Source organism: Furipterus horrens, unplaced genomic scaffold, assembly GCF_987537825.1.
Source record: "Furipterus horrens unplaced genomic scaffold, mFurHor1.1.pri manual_scaffold_4, whole genome shotgun sequence".
Lineage (NCBI taxonomy): Eukaryota > Metazoa > Chordata > Mammalia > Chiroptera > Furipteridae > Furipterus > Furipterus horrens.
In genome coordinates, this window is record NW_028327174.1 from 159018034 (window position 1) to 159042779 (window position 24746).

Genomic DNA, 24746 nt, shown 5'->3' on the forward strand with positions numbered 1-24746 from the left:
GCTGAGACTGGCAGTTTCTGCCTCCACCCTAACTCCCACTGGTCTGCACAGTCAGAAGCAATGATGCTTAATTTTCCCTTATGCTGGGACTATGAGCTGCAAGGTCGGTTGAGGAGCTGGGAACACTCCCCAGGTGTCCCTCCTGTCTTTTTAAATGTTAATGACAAGGAGGGTAATCTTAAGGAGAAAAATCGTGATTCAAGGAAAATCACAGTGCTTATTGGTAGACTATAAAGTCATGCAGCTAACTGTCTTTAAAGTTTGTTTTCATTTGAAAGTTAAATTAGGTCTGTGACATCATCAATGATGCTTAATTTACAGGGAAGAAAAATGTCAAATGCCTTACAACTGGATGTCTTTCCAATAAGACAATCTTGCAGATTTAGAGACTGGTTTGTGGGTTATGTTGCATAAATTAACACATGTGTTCTGTTTTCATGGGGGATAAGCCAATGATCTCATCACCTGAGTGATTGTCTATATGTATAGGCCTCACTTAATCTTATCTGCATCGCTGCCTCCTGAGACTCAAAGGTTTGGCTGAACTAAGTGGCTGGGTTGGTGAAGTATGGAGTGGTCTGTGGGCTTCACTTTAAAACTGATGTCTCTTTTCTATCCTAATGGCTTGGGCAGAAAGGGCCCAGAGGTCTGAGAGGGGGGAAACCTAAAATATTTCCCTCAGCCCAAACTAAGTATAGTGGACAAAAGAGTTTTGGACAGGTGTGACGTACCTCACACACCTTCCTCCAAAGAAGCCCTTTTTTTTTTTTTTTTTCCTAATGTGGGACATTGAACAATTAATACCTGCCTTTTGTCATCTAGTGGTTATGGATTGAATGGTGTCTTTTAACCCTGTTGCCAAATCTGTTGCCCCTAGAATACAATATGGATGCCAGCCTGTTAAACCAAGCATGCCATTGTCCAGGGACAGCCATCTGACCTGGAGTCTGCAAGATCCTTCCCCATGTGGGAAGGCCACCCTCCCCTCTACACCCCCACTCCTATTAGGGATTTCTGGACCCACGGGTAGGTAGGACGACAACCATGTCCAGCTTGAAGCAGCTAGAGGAGCACGAGACCTTCACCCATTGTCCTTTATAAGATTATAAAGGGTCTTAAGTCTGAGAGGGGAGAATTGTTAGAGCTGGGGTCCCCCCCTAAAAATAAATAAATTAATTAATTAAAAAAAAAAGACATGTCCTCACTCCAGACCCTATAAATGGGATCTTATTTGACAAAAGGATCATTGCAAATGTAATTCAGTTAGGGATCTCCAGTGGAGATCATTCTGGATTATCCATCTGAGCCCTAAATCTAAAGACAGGTATCACTATAAAAGACACACAGAGGAAAGACTGGGAAAAAAGGAGAAGGCCATGCGAAGACAGACAGGGATTATAGTTACACTGCCACAAGCCAAGGAACACCTGGTGCCACAAGAAGCTGGAAAAGGCAGCCTTTAGAAGGAGCAGGGCCCTGCTGACACCTTGACCTCAGATTTTCGGCCTTCAGACTGTGAGTACTATATTTCTGTTGTCGTAATCCACCAAGTTTGTGGTAATTTGTCACAGCCTCCCTAGGAAACTAATACACCATCCCTGGCCATTCAGTGCAAGGCAATTTTCATTATGTTCTCCTATCAAAGCTTTCAAATAACACATCATCAAGCAATTATTATCAACACACTATAATACGGGTACTTGCACCAAGTTTTAGATATGGCTGCATAGTTTCTATACTTTAATCCAATGTGGGGTTAGTTATATTAGTGAAGGTGATACTTCATGGAAAAACATTAGGAATACTTTTTTTCAGTAGCTAGGTATGACATGATTAAATGCCAATTAGCATAAGTTGTGCCAGTAGGTCAAAAACTTTCCATAGTTTATAGGCCTTTGTCAGATTTATTTTTGAATTTTTAAGCGTTTAGATATTTAGAAATCCAATATATTTTGTGAATTTGACATTGTAGTGCAGGCCCTGAAGATTTATCCTTGAGGAAGTACATTACGTTTAGCATTTACTTTAAGGGCTTGCTATCTTCCCTATGTGAGAACATACTGACTACCCATGATCATTCATGGATACTCTCATTCAAAACTGACCTTGAAACTTCAAATATTTTGGGGGCCAAAGGCTCTAAAATGTTTTTTTAAGCAGTTTGTTATATAATAAGTTGCAGGAAGCTATCCCCAAACCATATGTCATTTACCTAGTAACTAGTAGAAAAGCTGGATAGGTAGAAAAAGTTTCCTAGATTTTAAATTTCATTCCAAGACCCCCCTCCCTGGCCTCCGCGCCTTACCTAGTGTGCGATGCATTCCTGGTTTCCTGAAACTTGCAGCAAAGCAATGCCGCTATGCAATCCTCTTTTTCCTCCCTGTTCTTTAGCCCTTGGTTACCTTTTGGACCTACCTTTGTTTGTCACAAGTGCATCCTACCCCTTTCTTCAGGACCCCTTGATCCATGTGTCCCTCTCCTTCCACTCACGCTGGAATTTCCCAGCTTCTGGGCCCAATTTTGGCTGCAGAGGCTTCTCCATCCCTCCCTCTAGCTCTCAAATGACCTAATCCAGTTCCAGACTCCTCCCCACATGGGTCCAAGGTCCTCCCCTCCCAGGTCTTTTCCCAGAAAGTTTTCTCCCAGCCTTTCCTGAGATCTACTGCTGCGGTGAGCAGACGGTTCTGCTTCCTCGGAAACTGTCCACTTTCTCCAAAGCTTTCTCGGTGGTTAGAGCCTTCTGCCAGATTCCTCACAAGGACCTGCAAGATTTCTGGGCACAGGTGAGTCTTCCAAGCTTAACTGAAATTGGGTGAATGGAATTGTTGAGCTCATACAGGTTGTTTTTCCTCCAAAAAGATCCTCGACTTGGAATTCCCCTTAGTCATACTGGGGATCTTTTAAAAAATGTATCCACCAATTGAGATTTGGATTTAATTGGTCTGTGTGGGATGTGATCACTGCAATGGTTTGTTTAATCAGCTTCGAGGGGAGGAATAATGTGTGTCTATGTTTGAGAATCAGAACAACATCCCCCAACCTATGTATGTCTTCTTACCTGGCTGGATATCTAGAGAATTTCCTTGGAATCGTTGATGATGCGGCACCCACCCTTGGGGAGACTTTCACTCCCTGTCCTCAGCCCTAATTCAGCCTCAAAACAACAGGAACAGAATGTACCTTCAGAGCTTTCCAAGAAAGTTGCTGGGAAAGTTGGCAATACGTCTGGGCCTGGAAAGCAGCCAAAGGGATTTTAACAAACGAAGCTACAAGGGCCCACTCTGAAAAGAATCCAGGGCGATCACAGTTACTTATATTTGTTGATGAACTGTAAACTTCCCTGGAAACTCTGGCAATGTAATATTGCTGGGCAATTAACCCTGTGGGTCACACTCGTGCTTCTTCCCTGTTTTCCTTGCTGGTTTTGATTACTGAAGACTGCAGCCGGCCTTCAAGGTCTTCCAGTCTGAGGTGGTCATTTTACAGGCAAGGAAAATGAGGCTAAGGTTAGATGTATTTTAACAGAAGTCTCACAGCTGAACAGGACAGGAGGGAGGCAGGAAACCCAGTCATCCTTATGAGTGTCCAAAATTCTTCCAGACATATCCACTTCTCACCTATTTAGTAGTCTGCTTTGGAAGTGCCACTGATGATTCTCAATGTGCAAACTGGTAGTTGGGTGAATGCCCAAGAGAAATTAGGTTTTGTAAAAAACAAACAAACAAACAAAACATTAGTGGTAATTGATGATTCATTGTTCAGCTCAGAAAACATGGGAAGTCAATGGGGAAAATGACTGTTTCTCTAAGCTTCTCTATAATTCTCACGGAAAGATGAGTTTTAAAAGACAGTGCAGATTTAATGCTTAGTTCTGGATCTGACACATGGTAAGTGTGCAATACATGGTCATAGTTATTTTTAATGGAAATGTTTTGCAAAATCAGCAGCTGCAAAGCATAAACACAAGGAATCCCCCCCACTGTTTCCCTTTTGAACAGAGAGAAAATGAAAATTTGCAAATTGTAGCTGTTGCATTGATTAGGGACTCAGTTTTTCTTCTTAGTTTAAATGTATATTCAAGTTCTTTATTTTCTGTAAAAGATGTTGATCTCCCACTTTTAATTCCAAAGTTCACTTTTTAGTAACCAGTGCCAACCAAATTGGTGCAGTTAGTCACATTTTGTCTGTGAACTTAGAAAAGTGAAGCAATCAGATAAAACAGGTGACAAGAGTTTGCTTGCATATTTATTTTAAATGTCTAGAACAAATCTAGCGAGAACCAGACATTTACACTGGCCAATGAATATATTGCCTACTAATGTATTTGTCCTGTAAATAATTTGAGAAAAGTGAACAGTTTAGTTATATATACTTTTAAAGAAAAGTTTTTTTTTATTTTCTCTATAGTTACTATAAAATAAAATGGCTAACAAATGTATTCTGCATGTATATGAAACTTTATTTTTTTGTTAGGTCCCTCTTTGATGCAAATAAAGAAACAAATTGTAGCTAGTTTAAGCAGGAAAGAATTCAGTCAAAGGACTAGATCTCACGAAGGTACTAGAAGTATTGAATGCAGGTCATGATGCCTCCCTCAGTCTATTATTTCTTTTCCTTCCTACTTCATTTATTTTTCAGACCTGCTTTTACAATTTCTCATGTCCTTCTCATGGGTTAAAGGTCCCCAAATCATATCTTTAGACTTAGATTTTGTAGATATAGTTACCCAAAGAAAGGATGATCTTTCCTTGTTCCAATTCTATGTTCCTAAAGAAGGTTCATTTTGGGTCAGTGGCCCATTCTTGGATTAGTCACCCACAGATGCAAGGGCAAGTTATAGAGCAGAATAATATAGCTTCAGTAGGTCACCCTTATAAGAGGCCTGGGAAGTGTAAGGACAGGCTAGGCAGACAACCAATTAGATATTCACTAAATAGCTATAATGCACTAAGTACTTTTTAATGATTTTATTCGACCCTTAAACAATGACAGACAACTCTGTACTCAACTCTCTATAGCATTTAACACTTTGTAATCTTATTTTTATTTATCTAGTTTCTTCATTGGTCTGTGAAATTTTGTATTTTTTAGTGCCTGACATGGGGGGGTGTCAATAAATATTTATTGAAAAAATGAATGGCTAATCCTCTCAGGTAGGATACTTTGATAAGAAAACTAGGATGAACTTAGATTAAGTCACAAGATGAAGATCCTTGGCTAATAATGAGTATGAAATTAGCATCTATAGCCTTAAACCCTTTCCCAGTCACTGGGGTGCTTTGTACACAAAATTGTCTTCTTCTATCCATTACATCAATGACTGACATGAAAAGAGTTGGTCTGGTGTTTAGAATTGTAAAAATAATAGAATTGGAATAAAGGTACAATGCATTTTATAAGAATTTGATTTTGCCCTCTTGGTACATAGGTTAAAAATAGTTTTCAACTAACTACAAAGAGTCTGTACTTTTCATTTAAATGTTTAAAGGGAGAAAGAGTTTTAGTCTATTGCTTAGAATGGTAAAAATTAGGTTTATATTTTTCTATTTTAGGTGCTTTATTCCTTAAAATGATATTTGACATGGCAATCACTCCTGAAGAGGTGACCACGTCTCTCCTAATTTTGGTGATGGTTTTTATTTTTGTGAGAGCACTTGTGAGTAAGGGGAGAAAGCAGGTGTCTCCTCCTGGCCCATGGTCCTTCCCCATCATAGGAAATCTTCTTCAGCTTGGAGACTATCCTTACCTTACATTCATAGAGATGAGGAAGAAGTATGGAGATGTTTTTCTCGTCAAACTTGGAATGGTGCCTGTCGTGGTGGTGAATGGAATGGAAATGGTGAAGCAAGTACTACTCAAGGATGGAGAGCATTTTGCAGGCAGACCTAATATGCATACATTTTCTTTTCTCGCAGAAGGAAAGAGTCTTTCATTTTCCGTCAATTTTGGTGAGAGTTGGAAGCTTCATAAGAAAATAGCCTCTAATGCTTTACGAACTTTCTCTAAAGCAGAAGCAAAATCCTCCACCTGCTCTTGCTTACTTGAGGAACATGTCACTGAGGAAGTTTCTGAGCTGGTAAAAGTCTTTGCAGAATTGACTTATAAGAATGGCAGCTTTGATCCCAGAAGTGCCATCACGTGTGCAGTGGCCAATGTTGTCTGTGCCCTTTGCTTTGGCAAGAGATATGACCACGGTGACAAGGAGTTTCTTAGGATAGTTAAAACTAGTGATGACTTACTCAAGGCCTCCAGTGCAGCTAATCCTGCTGATTTCATACCATGCTTTCGCTACCTTCCACTGCGGATTATAAATGCTCCTCGAGAGTATTATCAGGCCCTGAACCAGTTTATTGCACTACATGTACAAGATCATCTTACCACATATGATAAGGTAGGATAAAAATTCATGCCAAGGCAAGGGATTTGGTAACAAGCAAAAGATAATGATGAGATGTGTTGAGTACACAAGAAGTTGTATATATTCTTCTGTGGTTCTTTTTACTATAATTTTGCCATAATGACCCTTACACAAACTTTTAGGAAATGTGTGTTTCAGTCAGTAAGATTATAGGGCAGTATTACTTAGTTCTCATGTAGGGACCCTAAGAAGAGTTCTGAATTCTTTGAGACCTCAGAAATTTCCCCAGTGTGTAGTAAGGTACATACTTGAATTATGAATCTATAGTTGGTTGATGAATAATTACCATGTAAGTGAGTTCTTTGAAAAAAATCTACCAATTATTTTGTCTCTTCCACTTTACGTCTGGGACTATAAGGTCTTAAAAATATCAGGATTTATTTTCAGAAAGTGTTTTGAATAATTACAAAAAATATTGTATAGGGAGCTTCCAATTTCCGCTCTTTTTCTACTTGAGTCCCTTTACTATATATAGAAATGAACTCTGAGAAGCTTCTTCGGGTGATAGAAGTGGACCTTTTTGTGAGGCCACTCTAATGTTTTTGGTCCATTTTTATGGTCCACAGAAGAGTAAATTTCTCTCATGAAATGTGTATATACTAGAAAGAATCATAGCTGTTGATGGCTGATTTGCTGAGATGATGACATCCTGAAAAAATAAAAATGAAAAGGGTAATGGGTAACTGAGCAAATGAAGAGATGTAAGGCATTAAGTCCCTTCCAGTGAAAAAAGAAGAGGCAGTAAACAATCTGTTTCAAGGTGCCATTCGGGATTTTTAGAACAAATTCAGTATGCAAAAGAATTTGTAAAGTCCTAAGTTTTTCTTCCTACTCCTTAACCCACTTCAGCCTCATTTCTTTCTGCATGCTGATTACAGTAAAGTTCTTAAAATGGTTTTGGAAACCTCTGATTATATTCATTACCCAGCAATTTCTACATGGTGAGCTAATCTTTAATTTTTTTTCAACTATACTTTCAGTCATAGGAACATTTTTTATTCATTGAAAGAAACTTTAAAAAGAAAATTAAGTTTGGTATCTTGGTTTTCTGTTCTACTTTGTTTTAAAATTGAGCATTACCATTGACAAGCAAAATTGGCTGTAAGGTTTAAAATGATCTACTGTAGTCTTTATACTCCTAGGCAAATTGGGTTCGTTTTATGTGACATGGTGCATGAGATTCATATATGATGTAAAATGTAAATAGGGATCAATAATCATACTAAGGTTTGTCTCCTCAGGACCATATGCGAGACATTACTGATGCTCTGATTAGTACATGCCACAACAAATATGCCACTACCAAAACAGCCACCTTAAATGATGATGAAATCATAAGCACTGTGAATGACCTCTTCGGAGCTGGTATGTGAGAGTATTTGTCAAAATGTGAGGTGAATAAGGATTGCTATTTTTGTTTTCTACTGTATACAGTTTAGAGTATTTCCCTTTTTCAATATCGACATTTCGTGTAGTTATCTCACTCTATTTAAACAATTTGACCATCTGCCTTCTTCCCATGGCATTCAGAAAACATTATTTTCATCTCTGGAGTAGAGAATTGAGTTAGTCATGGTCTCCAGTTTATGTGCGTGAACATCATCGTTCATGAAATGCCTGGCCTTGTTTGTTCATTTTACTCTTTATCCCTGTATCCCACTCTCAATCCACTGACAGTTATTGTTCATCTGTTTAAAATGTATTTTTTGTTTCTTTTATTTTTTATAGAACAGGTTTTATATTGTCATCTATTACCATGAATTCTTATATTATCATGATTGTTTGTTTAAGATTTTATTTATTTAAATTTAGAAAGAGAGGAAGGGATGGAGAGAGAGATGGAGAGAAACACCAAAGCACTTAAGGTGTGTTAGCACTTTTATTTTAGGTGGAATAGTCTTCAACCTCATTATTTTCCTTTTTTCTTTGTACTATATTTACTGGCAACTAGGTTCATTTTCCCCCTGGATCCCTGCATCTGTGTTCCTGAATTTTCTAACAAACAAGAGGCATCTTTTTTTATTTGTATTATTTTTCCTACACAAATACCCCTGCTTCCCTTCCCCACACTCCTACATATATATGTATATTAGTTTGATCACGATTTATATTTGATGGATGCACTCATTATTTATCATGCAGATGTGATCATGCTGTATTTAATATTTCTTCTGCCAACTCTCTGATGCCAAATACTATTGTTAGAATTTGTGAGGACCTTTATTTAAAGCCCGAACACCCTGAATACTAAAGACTGGGTGTGTGGGGTGTGATTAACACATTGATTTGATGAGATAATGTATTTCAGAAATATATGATACTGTCAAGATCCTGAAAAAAATCAACAAATATAAAATTATGGCAAATGAAAACAATGACTGGATATAGATTAGTGGCACCAGATGTGCACAACACAGTTAAAGTGGCTTGTATAAATGTGTTCAAAACAAAGAACATTCAGTATAATACATTGCTATGTAATGCATTTATTCATTCAATAAACATAACTGATAGAATTTGTAATTTGAATGAAAATAAGAATAATGAAAATTAATAGGACATAAACATCTACAAGTGTCTGTTACTTCTTTAGTGATATGTAATAGAATACTAGAAGAAAATAGCTGATCTCTAAACAGCATATTTTAGTGGATAAAATTTACAAACACACAGTTTCATCAGCTCTACCATATTATTAAAATTTATATTTCCGTATCTGACTTTTCAAATTGATCATAGAGATAATTTTATTCCTGCTTTGGATATAGGCAGGATCTCCCAAAATCATTTCTTATGACCTCAATTTTTAGATAAATGTTAAGCCTTGATATATAAAACAAAATTTATGATGATAAAAATACGAGTTACATAGTTAGGTAGTCCCAGGTCTTGGATATAATGCCCATGGCTCTACAATAGTCAAAATCAGTGTCTTTCATGCAATATTCATGACTTTTTTTTTCTTTTGCTAGAGAACGGAGTCAATATATACTGAATAGAAGCAATATGACCATACTATGCTCTAGAAGAATCATACCTCGACAACTTACTTTTAGAATAATATCTTGCAGTTTAAAGTCATGGTGGAAATCTCATCATTTGGAAACTGTAGGAGCTACTGTCTTACTATAAGAGATTGACTTTTTCAAAAGATCTGAAAACCAGGTCTTGAGAAGGGATACTTGGAAAGGCGTTTCCTCTGCTCTGCAGCTATACCTGGGTGTATTTCTTGTGTATGTTGTGTTGCAAATTATTTAGAGAACAAATACATGGTTAGGTCTCAATGCTCCAGAGTACACAGACTTGATTTTGGGTGCTAGCTTTATCTCTTTTTGGTTCTGGTGAAATATTTAACCATATCCTTGCTGCAGGTTTCTCATCTTTAAAGTGAGAGTAATTACAGCCCCATCTCAATGACAGGGTAATCAAGTGATTAATGTTTGCTCTCGTTGTTGTTGTTGTTGTTGTAATCATCACCATAAAACCTGGGAAAAAAGATATGCTGGGCTGAGGAGGGCGCAGGGGAAAAATTGGGACAACTGTAATGTAATAATAATAAAAAATTTAAAAATAAAAAATGGAAAAAAGGTATGTTGATTTAAACACTAATTCACTGATTTCTGCTAGTATATTTTGTTTCATAGAAAAACAAATAGCATAATTAATTTTGACATTTGGTTAGCATACAGGTGAATTTATAATTGAAACAGTCTAGAAAAGCTTTTTGATGTGGCATTTCTGGGTGTTAGGTTTTTAAGAAGTGATCATATTTTTGATGTAGTGTTAGTTACTCTTAAGAAAAAAATGACAAATGACATTTTTTCTTTCATTTCCAATAATGAAAAGGATTTAGTCAATGTATAGATAATCTCAAAAGTGATAATATCCTATTCAAAGGATGAATTTTGAACCATAACAACAAATACACTAAAAATTAGTATTAAAAAAATTGAACCTACTCAATCTTCCATTATGTTCTATGCTAATACAAACTTAGGGCTTTTTGATCTAGATAAGTCCAACTTTAAATGCGGATTCTGCCTCTTCCCTTTGAGTCACCTTCAACAAGGCTCTTAATGTCCTTGAGTGAGGTAAATTTTTACTTTCAGTAAAATAAGCGTAATTATATACACCTTATATATAGATATATAGATATATAGCATAGGACAAGTGATCAGGCAATGGTCACTTATAATTATAATTATTATTGCTACATAGATCATAACAATTATTAACATAGTATAGTGAAATATTTCCTTATACTATCCTCATTTTTTGGATTATTTTATCTTCTTGCTGTTCTGATTGAATGCTTTTTTCTTCCTTATGTTCCAAATCATTGATTTGAATCTTGGCTTCATCCCCTCCACTGTTGGTTCCCTATAGATTTTTCTTTATTTCACTTAATGTAACCTTCATTTCTGCCTGGGTCTTTTTTATGCTGTTGCCTTACTCAATGAGTTCTTTGACCATCCTGATAACCAATGTTTTGAACTCTGCATCTTATAAGTTGGTTATCTCCATTTCATTTAGTTCTGTTTCTGGGGTTTTGTTCTCTTCTTTCATTTGGGCCATATTTCTTTGCCTCCTCAATTTGGCAGTCTCCCTATATTTGTTTCTGTGTATTAGGTAGAACTGCTTTGACTCCCTGTCTTAGTGCAGCATGGCCTATTGTAGAGGAAGCACCTATAAATTATGTGGGGCAGAGTCTTAGGTAATCACCTATAGTGAGGCAACCCGCTTAATCACTGTGTAGCTCTGTGTTGGGGGGAGAGTTCAGAGAGGGGACAGTACTGCTGCATGGCTTATAGAGGTTTCTTTGTCCTTGGCCTGTTTCTAATCACTTCACTTACTCCCTGTATGCAAATTGTGTCCTTCCAGCTTTTGCCCTGGTGCTGAATCCCAGAGGTGGGTCTGCGTAAGTTCTAAGTCTGTGCAGACCCTTTAAGAAGAGTCTCCTGAAAATATGCAATTTCTTTCTGCCACCCCCACCCCTACTGGTTTTTATAGCCTAAAGTTATGGGGATTTATCTTCCTGATGCTGGAACCCTGGGCTTTGTGATCTGGCCTGGGTCTGAGATCCCTCGCTCTCAAGGTATCACTTCTGATTTTTATCTACCACATATGAATGTGGGACAGCCTGTTCCCCTGCCTCTCCTAGCCACACCACATCTCTGTGCTCTCTGCACATATCGGCATGTCCGCCTCTCCTACATGTTTGGATAAATGTGGCTTCTTTAAGTCCTTGGTTGCAGACTTCCATACAGCTTGATTTTCTGAAAGTTCTGGGTGTTACTTGTTTTGAAGTCTAGTTGTAATTTTATCTATAGTTGTGCAAGGAGGCAAAGCATGTTTTCCTATGCCTCTGTCTTGACCAGAAGTCTCTAGTCTTATTTCATCTTGCAAAACCGAACTCTATGTCCATTAAACACCATTTTTCCTCCCCCTTCCCCCAGGCCTTGGCAACTATTTTTTTAAATTTCTGTTTCTATGATTTGACTACCTTAGATACCACATATGAGTGAAATCATACAGTATTTTTCTTTTTGTGACTGACTTGTTTCATTTAGCATAATAAACTTGAGTTCACTCATGTTGTAACAAGTGACAGGATCTCCTTTTTTAAGACTAAATAATATTCTAGTGTATGTATATAGCATGTTTTGTTTATCCATTCATCCACCAATGAACATGTGGGTTTTTTTTTCACCTCTTAGCTATTGTGAATATTGCTGCAATGTACTTGGATGTGCAAATATATCTTTGAGACCTCATTTTTATTTGTTTTGGATCTGCTATACCCAGAGGTGGGATTCCTGGATCATATGATAATTCCTTTAAATTTTTTTGAGGAACATTCATACTGTTTTCCTTAGTGACTACACCACTTTACCTTCCAACCAGCAATGCATAAAGATTGCAATTTTCTACATCCTCACTAACACTATTTTCTGTCCTCTTGATAGTGATTATCCTAATGGATGAGAACTTAAGCCTAAATTCTGAAACAAACTTTAGTGTATAATAATTACTGTGAGTTTACTAATTTTCAGTTACATTTAGATTATTTTCTCTGGATTCATAATATTCAAATATGAAGTAAATTGAGAATACCAATTTTGCTAATGATTTTTCTCTTTGACATTTTGTGTCTTTTTATTTTTTTTTTTAGGTTTTGAAACTGTATCAACATGTTTGTATTGGAGCTTTCTTTATCTGATATACTATCCAGAAATTCAAGCCAGAATTCAAGAAGAAATTGGTAACATCCTTTCAGATGAAAAATATAATTCTTATAATTGTCATTTTTCTTATTAAAGTAAAAAAAAGAAAATTTTCTTTCAGATAGAAACATTGGGCTTAAATCACCCAGGTTTGAAGACAGGAAAATTTTACCTTACACAGAAGCTTTCATAAATGAAGTATTCAGACATGCGTCCTTTATTCCTTTTACTATTCCACATTGGTAAGCTTATGATTCTCCTTTGAAAAATCAATCAATGGTGGGTTGAGGGGAATGAGGAATTGAAGGCATTCAAATACTTTATGTCCTTTAAAATATATACCATGTTAGTATTAATTATTTTTATTTTAAATATTATTTCATTTTATTTTGAAATTTTCTAATGAAATTTTTATATAGAACAATAACCTATTTTGTGACTTTTTCATAACTAAACTATGATGCCATTAAATTTCATCTTATATCTACTAATTAAGGGGAGAAAAGGATATAGAGGTTCCAGACAATGGATAATACAACCATAATGTATTTTTGGTTATGAAGTGTCTTACCAACTCACTCAACTTTCTCCTATAAGCAGTCTTAGCCACTTACTGATGTAGTCTCATTTTTCAGTAGCTTAGAATTTTGCTGGTCAATTGACTAAGGAGGCCAGTGTTACCACAAATAGATTAAACAAAGTTTCTATTTATGAATATTTGAAAGTTTACTGAACCTTATCCCAGACTCTCTAGCTCACAAATGCATGCCAGTATAGATTAAACTTTATTAAGTATAAATGTGGGTAACCAAAGTTCTGGTAGTTTGAACTATTTCCATTCCACACAATTAAAATAAAAAATGAAAATCTCAGTGCTTTTTTGCTTCCCATCTTTAAATAATGAGGGATTGGCAATGTCTGTCACCCTAGGAAGCTGATGTAATTATGGTTATTGGTGCAGCAGGAGGTGATGCCTTCAGCTGAGATGTCCTAAGGACCAAACAGTGAGCAACACAGTTCCCTGAATTTTGTCTCTTTGCTTTGTTTCCCATATTCACACACATTGCTATGTATTTACAGTGGTCCCTTTCCTGCAGACCCTCTTTCTGTTTGAAGTAAATTTCATCTTCAAGTTAGGTTTTAAAAATAGGTCCTATTTTTAAAGAAACCATTCTTCTGTCCCAATGACTCTCATAAGGTGACTTGGGTTCCTCGTGAAAGAATATGACCTATAATCAGGAACAGAGAGGCTCTGCAAAATTTACAGGCATAATTTGGGTTAAATGATAGTCATTATTGACTTTGGAGCCCTGAAAATCCACCTGACTATGTATCTGATAGGAAAATTCATCTTCAAACATAGGTGTTCATTATATTACTAAAAGTGAAGAAATAAAATTTAAAAGAGCAAGTCATTGACCAATGAGAGTAAGGTGATACTAACTAAAAATCTTTTCACACACATAAAAGACATCTTATGTATGTTCTTTGGGACTAATCTATCTTCCTATATCTGGAAGCTTACTGTTTTCCATTTAAAACGGCATGAGATCAAAAAGCAGAAAATATGTTAAAATGAAATGAATTAAAACAAACTAAGTGGAATAATCATAGATAAAAGGAGCAAAAGTTTTACTATTATCTATAACATATACATGCACACACACTACACAAGACCAAAAATACCCTAATAAATATTTATTAAATATATGTTTCTTAATAGTTATGTGGAAACCCACTTTCATAAAAATGTTTTAGGAATATATATGGAGAGACAGAAACTCTACAATTAATGCATTTATATATTGAATTCTCCTTTAAAATAGTTACTCATATTTTAATAATAGTAAAATCAAATTTTACATGTTAAATTCCCATAGAATAGGAGCATGAAGCTACCTATGTAGAATAGAATTAAAGCAGTTGAACACACAGAGTGCATGTGGACAAGAATGTGTTGAGATAAGCAAGTGCATAAGAGGAGGTAATATTTCCAAAAAAGTTGGTCTATTCCTTTTTTTGGCCTTCCCCTTCATTGGGTTTTGAGGCCACCCAATGACTAATGCCCATATTATTTGCCAACATTGAATATCAGCTACAAGAGGAGCATAGATCAGGTAGAAATTAAAATATGAACTTCCCTAATGATCAGAGGTAGTTTGCACAATTTGGTTTAGCGCTGGACCAAGTAGGCTTCCTTATACTTCTCAGCTTAATTAGACATACTTTGCCACTCAGTCTCTGGAAAGTTAAAACAACAGTAGTGTCCTCTGAAAGTACAAAATCTGCTTCTCCAAGCTCATCCCGTTAATGATTATAGATGAGATATACCTTCTCTACAGGTTTGCTTGTCAGAAGAGAGAATGCAGAAGTGGACAGGTTAAGTGTTTTTAGATTCTTCTCTCAAGCTCATCAAATTGAAATGTTACTGCTGCTGCTTTGGGGCAGAAGTGAGTGAGGGAGCCATCTAGGAAATTAGGGATTGCCACATGGAAACATAAAGTGATTTAATCTAATCCATGCATAATTACAGATATATAAAAGACAAAGGTATACAGTTTGCAGAAAGAAGTTTGAATACTGGCCAGAGGCCCCCAGGTGGATCCACAGGAAAGGAGGTCGTGCTTGCATCCTAGTTCCCACAGGGAGTGGAGAGGTTACTTCCAGCCAAGATGGAGGCCTAGACTGACATGCTCTATCTCCCTCCACAACTAAGAAGGAATACAACTACCTCAAAACTAGAGACAACCAAAAGTTCCAGAAAATAAAGCTACATGGAAGTCCAATGTATGAAGTTATAAAGAAGTGGTGCTTGTCTGGACAGGTAGGAGGAGCGAAGCCGGGGTGCAGAGGTCAAGCTGTGCCAGCAGTGGCAGCTACAGTGATGGCTGTGGGACAGTGGTAAGCACAGACACCCGTATTTAAGAGAAGGCGAGAAGCACCGGGGGAGCACCCCCGGTTACAGACCAAACCTGTGAGCTCACAATTCCCATGCCAGGGAAGGCAGACCCCCAGTGCCTCAGACTGTGAGGACTGGAGGGAGTGGAGATGGAGGAGGAGGTTCCTGGTCTCATAGCAGAGAGTGAACAGCAGGAATCCACCTTAGACCCCTGCCCCCACACAAAACACCACTGCATGGTGAGAAGAGTCACCAGGGAGTGACAAGTGCACAGGGCTCTGCCCCCTATAGCATAGCAGGTATGACAGCCCTGCCCAGGAAGCCAAGGTAAACACAAAGCTGTCAGGATGGCACAGATCATGATTGAGATCCCAGTGACACAGCTGACCAGACAGCAAATATCTAATCTAATGGATCAGCAGATAGGAAATCTTTCTGAGGCACAGAAAGATTTGGTTATACGAATGCTTACAGACCTAACAGCAGATCTTAAACAAGATGGGGAGGGAATGAAGGCTAGTCCTACTAAAATGAATTAAAACATGTATGAACCTAGTAGTGAGGGAAAGAAAACCAGGGATAAAATCAACAAATCAGAATATAGAGAAAGAACAAATAGTCAACCAGTGCAGAAAGAGGAAACAAAAAGTGAGGAAAATCAGGAGAGTCTCAGAAACCTATGGGACAGCTATAAGCGGGCCAACATCCGAATCACAGGGTTGCCAGAAGATGAAGAAGAAGAACTAGAAATTGAAAAATTATGTGAAAAAATAATGAAACAGAACTTCCCTAACTTGGGGAAGGAAATAGAATTACAGGTCCAGGAAGCACAGGGAGTTCCAAAAAAACTGAACCTGGGGAGAACTCCACCAAGATACATTATAATCAAAATGTCAAAGATTAAAGATAAAGAATCTTAAAAGCAGCAAGAGAAGAGAAGAATTATGTACAAAGGGGTCCCAATTAGACTATCAGCTGATTTCTCAAAAGAAACTCTGCAGGCAAGAAGGGACTGCCAAGAAATATTCAAAGGAATGAAAATCAAAAACCTACAACCACAATTATGCTATCCAGCGATGTCATTCAGAATAGAAGAACAGAGAAAGTGCTTCCAGGACAAAGTAAAACTGAAGGAGTTCATCAGATCCAAACCACTGTTATATGAGATGTTAAAGGGACTTGTTTAGGAGAAAGAGGATCAAAACAATGAACATTAAAATGAAAGCTGTATCACAACAACCAACAACAGGAGCTAGGGAATCAAAACAAAGGCAAACTAGGCAACAAGAGTGGGAAAAGAATTATAGGTATGGGGAACATTTTGGGTGGAGGTCAGAAGGAAGGGGGGAAGGGAGGGAGATGGTACAGGAATTAAGCATGGTAGGAGGGAGTGGAGTAGACAGGAAGATGTTGAGAAGAACTATATGCACAACCAATAGGCATAGACTAAGGGCAGGGATAACTGGAGGGAGAGGGGTTACTGGGTGGAAGGGAACAAAGGGAAAAGAAAATGGGACAACTGTAACAGCATAATCAATAAAACATGTTTTTAAAAAAGTTTGAGTATGGGATTAGAAAAATAGAACATTTGTTCTAAAGACAAGTTAGAGATCATCCAACACAAACAATATCACTCGATAGCTAGAAATTGAAATCATAGAGTACACATGAGATTTGCCCAATAGTTCACTGTGAGAAGTATCTATTAGAGTTCAGACTTTCTAGTTCCAATTCCATTGTTCCTTCTACCAAGTACAAAAAGATGTTATGTTTTGTTTTCTTAATCTATTGATAAAGCCAAAAGACGCTGTACACACAGAAAGTAATAATTTCCTTATAGTTTCCTGATATAATTTGATGTGTCATAGAAATAATGAGATAATTTTCTTCTGAGATTTTAGCTCATAGCAATCCTTAAATATGTTAAGTGCTCAATATGTTTTACAAATTCAAGAAAAGGAATAAATTACTAATTTGGCATAGGTGGAAGATATATCAGTTAATGAAAGAATGAAGATTTATAAAGATTGCATATCATTATACTTTCTAAAAAGACATTAATAGGGATGGGTTATTTGAATTCACAGGATATGCTCTAATGATAATGGTGTTTTTTGCTTTTCTAGTACCACAGCAGACACTACTCTGAATGGTTATTTCATTCCCAGGAAAACATGCACCTTTATTAACATGTATCAAGTAAATCATGATGAGTAAGTCACCAAATTATTTCTTGGGGTTAAATTTGTTTGGTTGTTATTTATTAATCAGGGAAAGATATGCTTTCATAATGAAACATCATCCCTTTTATTTCTCGTGAAAGTTGGAAGGAAATTCGGTTTTCTCCCCTCACTGAAATGGGAAGAATGATATCTTAATACTGATTAATTCAATGCAAATCCAATTTCAAAAGTGATCTTACTGGGGGAGATGTGGACCAAGAATTTTTTGGGCTCGCCCTCAGCATGGGTTAGGGGAGCTGCTGTTTGAAATGCAGCATGAAACCCCCCAACAGAATATGAAAGACCAAGCAGAGTATTTTTTCTTTCTGTTTGTTTGTTTGGTTTTCCTCTGCCTCAGCACCTAGATCAGTGCCTGGTACATAGTAGTCACTCAATGAATATTTGCAAATAAAATATAGGTAGAGTCCCATCCACATCAGCTATAAAGGGGAGGGCAGAGATGAAGATACCTCACACAGTGGAAGTGAGGATGATGGTGGTTGTGATAGTAATGCTGGGAATAATGATGTCAGCTAATATTTATAGACCCTGATGTTGTTGGGCACAAAATCTTGAAGTGTTTCCTCTGAGCTTCAACAATAACCCTCTGCAGTGTGCTACCATGATCCCAAGTTTACAGCTGAAGAAACCCTCAGCCAGGTGAAACTAATTGCCTGAGGTCACATACTCAGTAGCAAAAGCAGGATTCACATTCAATGTGTATATCCTGTTTAATGGAAATCGAATGCTCCTGTGGTCTGGCCAGTGCTTAATGTCTCCAGGGAACTGATGGAGACTGCGTTAGTGGGCTGTTCCTCTGCCTCAGGTCTCATGCTCCAGGCTGTTGGGGAGGGAGGCAATTATCCTGTGTACCTAACAGCCCCTTCACAACTACCAAAATGGTGGAATGTACTGCACAGGCTGTTCCATCACAAAGTTTATTGTCAGAAAGATTGACACCTCCATTCTTCACAATCAGTCATTACGCTGAATAAAACTAAGCATTCAAAAACCCATTATAACAAAAAGATAAGTCAGTGTAAACTTAATGGCATTTGTTCTCAGCACTTCCTCAAGTGCCCTAAGTTTCCTAATATCTTAAGAATGTGTAATTATATTGAATATTGAGTAACGGTCAAATAAACTGTTAACACAGGTGCTTATAAAGAAATATTGTTTGTATAGAGGCACTTATTTAAGGTAAATGAGTATGTGATTCAAGACGTGATATCATGGGGAAATTACTCCTACTTATCTAAAACAGAAGTTGCTAACTTAAGCACCTCCTGAGCAGTGGAAAATACCAAAAATGAGATAATTGTCCCTTGTTGAAGCTGTGTGGAGGGGTTATCTGTTGTGTGTAATTCAGCTCAGTAAACTGAGGACAAGCAGGACATTGTCCTAGTGTTGTCAGCTCTTCAGTTGTAAGACACAACTAGAAAATGGAAATTTTCATGTGGATTCTTCTAATATTTAAATGTTAGCAACAATGAATTATTTCTAAAATAATGAGAGCAAAACAAAATTTATTGGAGGATTGAGTACAACTTGTAGGTCTCCAGACCTATGACCTTTGATGCAGAAAGAAAACAAATTTTCTCCTAGAGAGTGACATCGAAACCCAAAGAAACCAAGTTCTTTGTAAAGTCAGATGGGACCCTGATGTATGCCTTAGGGTGCATTGGGGGCATGCTAGCACAAGTTGTCATAGATAAGCAGATATGGTGCCTGAAACAAAAGGTGGAGGGAGAAGAGAGAACCAGATGCATGACAGGTGGGGATCTGTGGGCATCCCCCTCAGCCAGAGCTGCTTCTGGCCACCTGACTGCTCTCTGTGATGATGTATGAAGGCCTTTTACTCAGCATATTTATACCAGAGTGAGAGGTGTGGCTTGTTTTGTTTAAAGAAAAGGAGATTGAATATTTATTCCTTTTATTTATACCACAATTTTGACATATTCGTGGGAGAATTTTGCAGAACTCTTCATTTAAAATAATAAAAAATTGAAATAAATTTTCAAGTATTTATTCAATATTTAATAAATAGAAGTCATTTTAGTGAAAATTAAAAATAATTGTACTAATTCTTATGGTATCTAAAAATGTCAATAAATTAAAGAATTTTATGTACATACATTCATAATAATGATATACCTACATATTTTATATATATATATGTATGAATATTTACACATGATTATATAAAATGTCTAAAGCATATTCCAAACTGGAATAAAGCATTTCATGCAAAACAAAATTATTGTGGAGTAGTTGGCAAGAATGGCAAAATGATAAAATTATTTCTTTTAAAAATGTAACTTTTTTCTATTTCACACAGAACTATCTGGGATAATCCCAATTTATTTAGTCCTGAGAGATTCCTAAACAAAAACAAGGAACTGAATAAAAGTCTTGTTGAGAAGGTTCTGATATTTGGAATGGGAATCCGGAAGTGTCTCGGAGAAGACGTTGCACGAAATGAGATATTCATGTTCATCGTCATGGTTCTACAACAACTCAAGCTGAAAAAATGCCCCGGAGCCCAGCTGGACCTGACACCCACGTATGGGTTGGCCATGAAGCCCACGCCCTACCAGCTCCAAGCAGAGCCCCGCTCCACATCTTAGGTTCTCCGACAGTGGCAGGTTTCTGGTTTAAGTCAGAAAAATTATGTGATTCAGATTCATTTAATAAGCACTTTAAAGATTGTACCCTAAGCCATGCTATTAGTTCAATTCTTTGTCTATCACCCTAATATAGGAAGTGGTTTTTTAAAATGTGTGGTATAGCCTCAGTTCTAGTATGAGTGATCTTGTCTCATAAGTATATTTTAAGATAATAATAAAGTGTGATGTAATTCAGGGACTTTAAAGCCATGTCTCATGTGGTGGTGCCGCAGGGGCCACTGTGAACATGAAAGGAAGAAACAGGTGTGTGGTGGATTGAGCAAGCAGCTAAGGAGGCTCTGCCTATGTTCCTTGACACCAGCTTCAAATGGACGGACATACTTTTTTGGTTTTAAATGATAGGGTTCGGAATGAGAACAAGGTTCTGATGTTAAAAAAAAAAATTTTTTTTTTCCAGGGGCCTAGGAAATAGGTGCTCAAGATTTCCAGAGAAGGGAGCAAGAGTGACCGAGAAGAGCAGAGAATATTTCACTGGTAATAGTCTTAGGGCTAGTGTTAGAGAGGTAGAGAAAAGGATGTGAGTGGGAATTCCTTCAAAGTCCATTTTTATATTGGCTCTTATGTTCTCTGTATTAAGAAGTTAACTTCAGGGCAAACTGGTGTCTTTAGTAAGCTACCAATTGCTTTTGACACCTACTAAATATATACATGTGTATTAGCCTGCTAGGGCTGCTGTGTGAAAATAGCACAGCCTGAGTGGCCTGAAAAACAGAAATTTATTTTCTCAAGATCAAGGTGTCAGCAGCGTTGGTTTCTCTCAAGGCCTCTCTTTTTTCGTAGATGGCCATCTTCTCATCAGGTCATCACATGGTCCTTTCTCTGTGTGCATACACCCTTTGTGTCTCTCCTCTATCTTATAAGGACAGCGGTCATATTATATTGAAGCCTCATCCTACCGGCCTCATTTCAAATGATCTCTTTAAAGACCTTACTTTCAAATACAGTTTCATTCTGAGGTACTGAGGGTTACTACTTCCACATGAACTTTGGGCATGGGAGATGGGCACAATGCAGACCAGCACAACATGGAAATAATATATATAGCAATTATTTTAAAATATTTTTCAGTGTAGTACCCAGCATTATATATGTGCTTCTTTAATTGAATTTTTTAATGAGCTAAGTCATATAAGGAACATAAAACAGATGGTGAAAAACCATATATTTTAGATCAAGGCTTTAAGAAGAGTTGCATTATAAAGGACTTGGAAATCAAGCTGGTGCATGAAAGCATATCTGAGGTCTAATTTAAATGGGAGAGCAGTTTGGGAGGGGCAGCTCTAAATAATGACTGCCGACCAGGTTGCAGCAATAAAAGCAGAGAAATTAAACAATTCAGAGACATTGAGGATTAAAGTCAGGATTTAGTCTTTCTTTTCAAATATAAATAAACCCAGCATTATCCTTGGGAATAAGCAAATTGGACTGCTTGTCTTTCATTTTTTGTGAAAGCTTTTGAAATTATTTATATTATACCCATGACAATGTGTTCAGCGGAAACTATTTTTGCCTTTTTTTCTGTAAGTGGTTGCCAGATCTTCTGTGTACTCAACAATAATGAGAATGACTAGAACACTAAAAGAATCTTGGTATCTGGTTATCTGGTATTTTCTTTAAAGAACTGTACTTTTCTAACCTCTTCTTTTTTTAACCAGTAAGCATATATGCTTTGCTTTTTAACACACTGTAGTGTAAAATGCTAATCTTCACTGTTACTATGCTTCCGAGGCATAATAAATGGTGTACTACTGTGATTTTTGTACAATTCATAAGTTTGCCTTTTATGTATTTTTAGAAACATGGACAAGAATAAAGTAAGTATAAAAGCAAAATAGGAATAATTTTCTTTGTCATTTAATATGTAAAGATGAATTATTTTTAATTATATGTATTTGTTTATCTTTAAGTAATAAGGTACTTAATGAAGGGTAACCAAAAGCAACATAGTGTACAAAATATTATATCAAAACAACATATTAACAAATACTTTAAATTATTAGCTGGAAACAACCCACAAAATTCATTATGACTATAGGGCAGATGATAATATATAGATATATGCATCAGTGATAAACCAAGATGAATTAAATCCTTAAAGTCATTATATAGGAAGTTTAAAAAAAACAGAGTTATAAAAATTAGATATCTTGCTACACACAAGTATATATGGCTGCTTAGAACTCCACATCCTCCCTTGGGGTTCTTGGTAACGTCATGAAAATGAAGACCTAGAAACATTATCTGCTTAATGATGCAAATGGGATGCAATATGTCTAGTCTCAAGTGCTTTTCAAGGAAGAAAACTTGCACCAGAATTTATATAGGCATTTATATATTCCCACATTGCAATTTTCTTACTTCTTGCCAGTTAAACCTATAATTCAGATGTGATATCAATCCACATGACAGAATGAGAAATCAGAACCTTTTGGGAGAGGCAGAGAAGTCTTTGGGGATTTTACTGTCTACATAATTATTAATTAGGCTATGAAGTCTACAGATATTTCAGGCCTCCAGAGGGGTGGATACACGATTTGATTTTTCAGATTCACACAGTACTTCTCCACAAAATCTAAGATTCATACTTTAAACAAACAAAAGCACTGCACTGTGTATACCTTGAATCAGAAATAGCTGAAAGGGAGCTGTTTTATGGCTTAACGGGCTATAAAAATAAGTTGTCTCTGAGGAATGAACAATTGGCTTTCCCTATGGATCAGAATAAAATGTAGGATGCAGACAAGTGATTCTCTATGGCAAACGTTGCTAACACTGAGAAAAGTTAAGTAAATAAAAACCATAAACACATATAGGTCTTCCTCCTTCCTTGGTCATGTTTACAGGAAACAGTTTACCTGAATTCAATATGATGATCAGGTCCCACTAATAGTAAATACAGATATATACACAATATCGTTGCCTTTATCTGCTACCCCTGTGGACAGAAGCATGTTGCAGGAATGAATTTTGCAGAAAGTGAGACGATCTAGTTCCAAAATTCTCATATTAATGGAACTTAATAAAAGTATTTCTGTGTTGCTAATGTTTTTAAATACCTTTACTAAACATAATTTTATCTTTCTCAAGCTTTATAGTGACATTTATTTCTAAATTTATTGCATGGGGCTGTACTCATTTGATGGACTCTTGATCACATCCTTCATTCTTGCCCCAGTGTCTGGTTTCATTCATTATTTTAATGCAAACATCTCTACTTTCTGCAAGCTCCACAAATTCAGGGCCAAGTCTGTTTGGCTTCCCAAGTCTCTCCAGTGTCCAGCACTGTTTCAGACACAGCAGAAAATCAATAAATGGTTCAGTCAATGCAGAAATTAATTAATGATTTAAATAAATGGATCTAGTGAGAGGGCAGGAAAACCTTTAGCAAAAAGAAGTGTCTAGATTTTCTAGTATGGGTAGTACTTCTGGCATCTCTGCATATATTTTTGACTTTTACCTTGTTGCATACATCTCAGACTGAAAATCTGTTTTGTCTTCTCACACTTATTTAAGCTCTAAGATCCAGGTCTCATCAAATAAGCCCTTAATTCTTTTTTATTAACTGACACATGTATGGCACCAGATTCCAGCTGGAATTTAGCCCCTAACTTTCTCCCCAGGACCACTATCAAAGTAGGTCCTAAGCATTTCCAAGGGCAACATCTCCAATGTGTTCCAAAAAGTCATTGTGTTTCTCCCACTTTGACCTCATCTTGCCAACACACATGAATTTCAGCAGCTGACCTGGTCACTGACTTTATCAGGAACATTTGTTGTCTAATGGCATTTGTCAGTTCTGCCCACTATGATGGAGAGAAGGGATCGCTGCCTTCACCCTGTAATGTTTACACCCAAGGATGGGTTTAAAGGACTTGCCTATTTTTCAATGGCATAACTGAGAGTGGTAATTCTGAAGAAAGCTTATTTGAAGGTTTGGGGAACATTGGAAGGAACTAAAACACACACACACACACATGCATGCATGCACAAGATCATGTCCTGTCCTAGCCTAGACTGCCCCAGGACCTCATGTGCTCCCTGTGGACAGGTGCAATTCCTCCACCCTGCACCCACCCCACTGTTCCAGTCCCCATTAGAACTGTTCACACCAGCTTTTGCACACCCCGAGGCTGGTAAAACAAACAAACTAACTTTCTTTCAGTCCTAGAGAGATGAGGTTTATCTTCTGACCCTTGCCCCAGGCATAACTCCTGTATTATCACTTTCTACCCTAGGATTAACCTTTGCCATCTGTGGAAGTGGCTTCAGAGTGTATCCCTTAATTCAAAGAAAATG

General features: G+C 37.0%; 1 protein-coding gene across 1 annotated transcript; it reads left to right on the forward strand.

The window, feature by feature from the left end:
• The first annotated feature begins 2640 nt into the window (after positions 1–2640).
• Positions 2641–21887, forward strand: LOC150013166 (cytochrome P450 1A1-like). The gene is made up of 7 exons (XM_090275867.1): positions 2641–2783; positions 5553–6391; positions 7660–7783; positions 12591–12680; positions 12764–12884; positions 17668–17754; positions 20102–21887. The coding sequence occupies exons 2-7, from the start codon at positions 5570–5572 to the stop codon at positions 20388–20390; spliced, it is 1533 nt and encodes a 510-aa protein (XP_090131993.1). The 5' UTR covers positions 2641–2783; positions 5553–5569; the 3' UTR covers positions 20391–21887.
• Positions 21888–24746: the final 2859 nt, after the last annotated feature.